The following is a 6,947-nucleotide window of genomic DNA, read 5'->3' as shown; positions in this document are numbered from 1 at the left end:
AAAATTACATTGGGGAAGAAAACTATTAGAACCTCCCCTGGGATAGTGCTTGGGGTGTGCTATAGGCCGCCGGGATCTAATTTGGATATGGATAGAGCCCTTTTTAATGAAGTAAATACTAATGGAAACGGCGTGATCATGGGAGACTAACTTCCCAGATATAGACTGGAGGACGAGTGCTAGTAATAATAATAGGGTTCAGATTTTCCTAGATGTGATAGCTGATGGATTCCTCCATCAAGTAGTTGCTGAACTGAGTAGAGGGGATGCCATTTTAGATTTGGTTTTGGTGAGTAGTGAGGACCTCATAGAGAAAATGGTTGTAGGGGATAATCTTGGTTCAAGTGATCATGAGCTAATTCAGTTCAAACTGAACGGAAGGATTAACAAAAATAAATCTGCAACTAGGGTTTTTGATTTCAAAAGGGCTGACTTTCAAAAATTAAGGAAATTAGTTAGGGAAGTGGATTGGACTGAAGAACATGTGGACCTAAAGGTAGAGGAGGCCTGGGATTACTTTAAATCAAAGCTGCAGAAGCTATCGGAAGCCTGCATCCCAAGAAAGGGGAAAAATTCATAGGCAGGAGTTGTAGACCAAGCATCTCAGAGAGGTGATTAAGAAAAAGCAGAAATCATACAGGGAGTGGAAGATGGGAGGGATCAGCAAGGAAAGCTACCTTATTGAGGTCAGAACATGTAGGGATAAAGCGAGACAGGCTAAAAGTCAAGTAGAGTTTGACCTTGCAAAGGGAATTAAATAGTAAATAGTAAAAGGTTCTATAGCCATATAAATAAGAAGAAAAAGAAAGAAGAAGTGGGACCGCTAAACACTGAGGATGGAGTGGAGGTTAAGGATAATCTAGGCATGGCCCAATATCTAAACAAATACTTTGCCTCAGTCTTTAATAAGGCTAAAGAGGATCTTAGGGATAATGGTAGTATGACCAATGGGAATGAGGATATGGAGGTAGATATTACCATATCTGAGGTAGAAGCGAAACTCAAACAGCTTAATCGGGACTAAATCAGGGGGGCCCAGATAATCTTCATCCAAGAATATTAAAGGAATTGGCATCCGAAATTGCAAGCCCATTAGCAAGAATTCTTAATGAATCTGTAAACTCAGGAGTTGTACTGTATGATTGGAGAATTTCTTAAAAATAGGAACTATGTTAGCAAGGGAAAAAAAGTGATCTGGGTAACTACAGGCCTGTTAGTTTGACATCTGTAGTATGCAAGGTCTTGGAAAAAATTTTGAAGGAGAAAGTAGTTAAGGACATTGAGGTCAATGGTAAATGGGACAAAATACAACATGGTTTTACAAAAGGTAGATCATGCCAAACCAACCTGATCTCCTTCTTTGAGAAAGTAACAGATTTTTTAGACAAAGGAAACGCAGTGGATCTAATTTACCTAGATTTCAGTAAGGCGTTTGATACCGTGCCACATGAGGAATTAATAGTTAAATTGGAAAAGATGGGGATCAATATGAACATTGAAAGGTGGATAAGGAATTGGTTAAAGGGGAGACTACAACGGGTCCTACTGAAAGGTGAACTGTCAGGCTGGAGGGAGGTTACCAGTGGAGTTCCTCAAGGATCAGTTTTGGGACCAATCTTATTTAATCTTTTTATTACTGACCTTGGCACAAAAAGTGGGAGTGCACTAATGAAGTTTGTGGATGATACAAAGCTGGGAAGTATTGCCAATTTAGAGAAGGACCAGGGATATCATACAGGAGAATCTAGATGACCTTGTAAACTGGAGTAATAGTAATAGAATGAAATTTAATAGTGAGAAGTGTAAGGTTATGCATTTAGGGATTAATAACAAGAATTTCAGTTATAAGCTGGGGACGCATCAATTAGAAGTAACGGAGGAGGAGAAGGACCTTGGATTATTGGTTGATCATAGGATGACTATGGAGCTGCCAATGTGATATGGCTGTGAAAAAAGCTAATGCGGTCTTGGGATGCATCAGGAGAGGTATTTCCAGTAGGGATAAGGAGGTTTTAGTATGGTTATACAAGGCACTGGCGAGACCTCACCTGGAATACTGTGTGCAGTTCTGGTCTCCCATGTTTAAGAAGGATGAATTCAAACTGGAACAGGTACAGAGAAGGGCTACTAGAATGATCCGAGGAATGGAAAACCTGTCTTATGAAAGGAGACTCAAGGAGCTTGGCTTGTTTAGCCTAACCAAAAGAAGGTTGAGGGGAGATATGATTGCTCTCTATAAATATATCAGAAGGATAAATACTGGAGAGGGAGAGGAATTATTTAAGCTCAGTACCAATGTGGACACAAGAACAAATGGATATATACTGGCCACCGGGAAGTTTAGACTTGAAATTAGACGAAGGTTTCTAACCATCAGAGGAGTGAAGTTTTGGAATAGCCTTCCAAGGGAAGAAGTGGGGGCAAAAGATCTATCTGGCTTTAAGATTAAACTCAATTAAGTTTATGGAGGAGATGGTATGAGGGATAACATGATTTTGGTAATTAATTGATCTTTAAATAGTCATGGTAAATAGGCCTAATGGCCTGTGATGGGATGTTAGATGGGGTGGGATCTGAGTTACCCAGGAAAGAATTTTCTGTAGTATCTGGCTGGTGAATCTTGCCCATATGCTCAGGGTTTAGCTGCTTGCCATATTTGGGGTCGGGAAGGAATTTTCCTCCAGGGCAGATTGGAAGAGGCCCTGGAGGTTTTTCGCCTTCCTCTGTAGCATGGGGCACGGGTCACTTGCTGGAAGATTCTCTGCTCCTTGAAGTCTTTAAACCACGATTTGAGGACTTCAATACTTCAGGCATAAGTGAGGTTTTTCGCAGGAGTGGGTAGGTGAGATTCTGTGTCCTGCGTTGTGCAGGAGGTCAGACTAGATGATAATAATAGTCCCTTCTGACCTTAGTATCTATGAATCTATGAACCCCGCTAGAACCTTCTAGCTTTTGCATGATATTGGTGCAACTCCTCATTTTATGGCTTACCTATTTCAAATGTTGATAGGTAAGGCTGTGACTGAGAAGGACTCTGAGGTAGTGGGGGTAGGATCATGGGCAATTACTTTGCCACAGAAGTTTACATTCAGCATCTTCTTAACTTCAGAACTGCTGAGATGGAAAGCTGACACCATTTTTGATGGATTGGGTTTGATCCGCCAGTAGTGAAATGTAAATTTTTCATCCTCTTCAGATCAGCAAAAAGGACGTCTTTCACATCCTTGAATGTTGTAGCCTGTGTCAGTGGCACCAGGTCATTGGCATAAATGATCTTGCAGCATGTAATACCAATTACTGGAGTGGACGATACTGGTAAGGATGACCCCAATCCTAGAGCCTGTAAGACCCCCTGAAAGGAAACGCTGCTGGGCAGGACAAAGCTCAGAGCCAGTGCTTGCACTGACTACACATATTGAGGCTGGCTTCCAGCAGAAGCTTAAAAGGCACACAGCTTTTATCAACTTGTCATCAGCCTGACACTCTTGCACAAGGACTCAGAGCTGACGCTATCCAACCTAATTCAGTGTGACCGGGCATTTCTACTCATTAGGTCAATGCTTTTGGACAGACCGTTCCATAATCTCGCAATTCACGTTAGCAAAAAGTAGAGTCTGCACAATGGCTTCCCACAGAGATCAGTACTAGCACCATTCCTTTTTAAGGTCTGAAATGTTCTCCAGGGAAAAGGAACAAGAAACGTTAAAATGAAAGCCTTACTTAATACTTTATATTTCAAATGCTTTAACAGTTTTTCCTTAAGATACAAAGAATGTTTAATGGTGTGTTTGCCATGGTACTAAGCAGGCTGAGGTCTCTGTATACCAAACCATAGACCTTGTTTAACATTGTTTAATGTTGGACAGTGATGGGCTTATGTTCACACCTTTCACCTGCCTCCCAGATGAGTACCCTCACCACTGGGCTAAAAGTTTTGAGGGAAGCCCTCCTTCTCTGCCACCTCTTTTGTGTGGAACGAGGTGAGCTCACCTGCAAGGCATGATCCAGTAAAACTACTGGATCAGGCGCTACATGCCAATTCGGCAGAGGAATGACGATCTTCCCCTGGTTTGCACATCACACTGGAGCTTGGTTGGGAGAGAGGTGTCTTGATGCCTACAGGAAATCAGCAGTGTATATGCACAGAGGCACAGACAGACACCTAGTGAGCTTTTCTGCAGAAATGTAGGTGTCAAGTGAGTTTAGGCACCTACAGAGTTGAGTGTCAGGTGAGCAGAATTTTATGACTACCTACATTTCAGAGTTAGGCACATAAAGTGTCAGGCACCTAAATCCCTTTGTGAATCTAGCTCACAGTGTTTAAGTGCTTTGAGGTAACCACAATGAAAAGTGCCTTGTACCTTAAATAAAACTTACTAAAAAGTTCAGTTTTCTACAGCACACGTAGACAGTATAACAAACGACATCCATTCTTGTGACCTGAATTGCAAGTGTGTCCTTAGTCAAATGTAAAGAGCTGCTATTCAATAAAAAAGTATTTTAAGTGATAGTACTGCAGTACATAAAAGCATTCAGGGAGGAGGAGGACAGTGTGACTCCCTTTGATACTACACTCCCACCATCCTACAATGTTATTCACAGAGCAGTAACAGAGGAAAAGACAGAGCTCAATATCTATTTATATTTTATCTTAAATATATTTCCCTAATTTACCCTTCTTTTTGTTCTGCTTATGTCCCAATGAGGCTTCAGAATGAATATACTCCTGCTGTTTTTTGTCAGACCACTCAACCAAGTATTTTTTTGAAAATCGAAGTAAATGAACTCTCTCATCAGAACCTATAGGGTAAGGGATAAAGTCCTACATAGATTAAAAATGGATTAGATAATAAGAATCCCTATAATAAAAAAAAGGTTAGTGTAGAGGAGGACCCCTAAAATCAGAAGTAGAATGAGTGTTTTTGAAATATTTAGAAGAGAAGGAATTCCTTGGTTATGTAAAAAGATGTTGATTCACTGTAAGAAGCTGTAGAAGGATTTAGTCAATCCTGGGTAACAGACATGGCAAATTAAGTTTATGAGTTACAGGTACTGCATAGTAAGAAAAGTAATTCTTTTTCACATATAAATGAAACATGTAAGAACCTTTTACATAAAAAAAAAAAATCTAGGGGTCAGTGTTGACAGCTCAGATACTGCACCTGATGACTATACTTAAGTACTCAAATGTAAATTAATGTTAGGCTATATACAAAATAAAGATTTCATCCAAATCTTAAAATGACTTTATAAGCGAATGGTATGACCATTGTATTTCATGGTAGTTGACTCACCTAATAACGTATGCAATGAAAACTGAAAAGGTAAACAGTGATGGTAAAAGCATGGAGTTAGGTTTTTTTTTAAACCATACTGAAAAAAAAAAAATCTAGAAAGGGTCCAATATTTAGTGAGGACTTAATCCTATGCACACAGTAACTGTAAAATTCCCATAATGGGCAATGGGAAGATAAGAAAATAGCTTTTATCAGGTATTAAACATCATCATCAGCAGGACTGGACCGGACGGAAACATCATCTCAACAGTATTTATCATATTTTATCAAGATTTCCAGATTTAGGATAGGCCAGCTCCACTCGTCTTCCTAATTACACTTCCAGTTGTTGTGAAGGCACCATACCATCAACCAGCACATTAGCTCTCTTTGGATACACTTGTTTCTACTCCACCACATGAAGTACACAAGGAATTAAACAGAAACACAGTCTGTGCTACATTTGTCATCTGTCCAGCACCCTAATGTTTCTAGGCCTGAAACCCTAAAAAACAAATTGTTTTGAATCTATATTAAAAAAAAAACAACCCATACTATTTTAGTGAAAAAGTCTGGTTTTCAAATACAGCTGAAAAAGAAAAGACTTCTTTACACAAATAAATCCATTAATGACTTCTCCGAGTATAATTTGGCCAACATTTTACAGTTCAGCTTTAACTTGTTAAAAAGTATTACCTCTTTTTAAGAATCAAAATAAGTGGTTTCATAAAGAAAATTAGAACAGAATTAACATTGATAGTCAAAAAATAACTCCCATGATTATGTGAGTTCACATTTAAACATTTAGAAATAAGTTATAAAAATAGTTAAAAATTTCATGAGACGCTCCGAATAAGTTTTATTTTAGGAATTCTTGCTCATATCTATGGATTGTCTAGCGTCAGCAACAGCTTCAGGTACTCGAACAGTCATATTGTTCATAAATTTCTTCAAGCAGATCTGGCAGCCCAAACGTGATCTGTAACGAAGAACAACACTATGTTTAGTTCTAGCCATATACTTATGCTGATGGTGTTATAACACTGCAGTCACAAAGCATGGGGTTTAAAATCTGATCTTTCAGAACCTATTCACATGAGACTTAGTACCGTTTACCCTTCTCTCCCCCTCCAAAAAGCGCATTTGTAAAAAGCTGGCAGGCTGTAAATACTGTAGCATGAAGATGCAAAATAATACAGCTAAAACACATTTAATGTAGTCCTTAATGTGAACTGGTAGATTGTGTTACCTTAGAGGGAGGGAAATTGGTTTTTAATTTATATGTAAAATTCTGATCCTGCAAGCTGCTCCACATGAGTAAACCATTATGTTTACTGAAATCAATGGGGTTCTGCCTGGGTGTATGCACATGATAGCTTTAAGGAGAGGGGTCTAAGTTTGAAAATCAGCAGCATGGGGTAGTTAAAACCTATGGAGCAGATTCTCAGCTAGCTTAAATTGTCATAGCTCTAATGAAGTCTTCAATGAGCTATGACAATTTACACCATCTCAGAATCTGCACCACAGAACTTCTTCTAAGCTTATGTAACTGGTTTTAAATCACTAGTAATTTGAGATTTTCTCAGGTGGTTTATGTGACACAAGTTGGTATTCTCAAGTCCAGTTTCTAGTGGAAAGTCTAAATCACATTATATAGCAACTGGTATAAAA

General features: G+C 39.0%; 1 protein-coding gene across 2 annotated transcripts in view; it reads right to left on the bottom strand.

The window, feature by feature from the left end:
* Positions 1-3,838: 3,838 nt before the first annotated feature.
* The window catches only part of FDX1 (ferredoxin 1), a 55,794-nt gene continuing 52,685 nt past the window's right edge, over positions 3,839-6,947 (bottom strand). For both annotated transcript variants that reach the window (XM_075127233.1, XM_048844915.2), the window contains exon 4: positions 3,839-6,255. In XM_075127233.1, coding sequence (XP_074983334.1) covers positions 6,141-6,255 — 115 coding nt within the window. In that variant the 3' untranslated portion in view covers positions 3,839-6,140. The remainder of the gene's footprint in view (positions 6,256-6,947) is intronic.

The sequence above is a fragment of the Caretta caretta genome, chromosome 1 (genome assembly GCF_965140235.1).
Source record: "Caretta caretta isolate rCarCar2 chromosome 1, rCarCar1.hap1, whole genome shotgun sequence".
In the NCBI taxonomy this organism is placed as follows: domain Eukaryota; kingdom Metazoa; phylum Chordata; order Testudines; family Cheloniidae; genus Caretta; species Caretta caretta.
The sequence above is the reverse complement of the archived record's forward strand: the minus strand, read 5'-3'. Positions and strand labels throughout refer to the sequence as shown.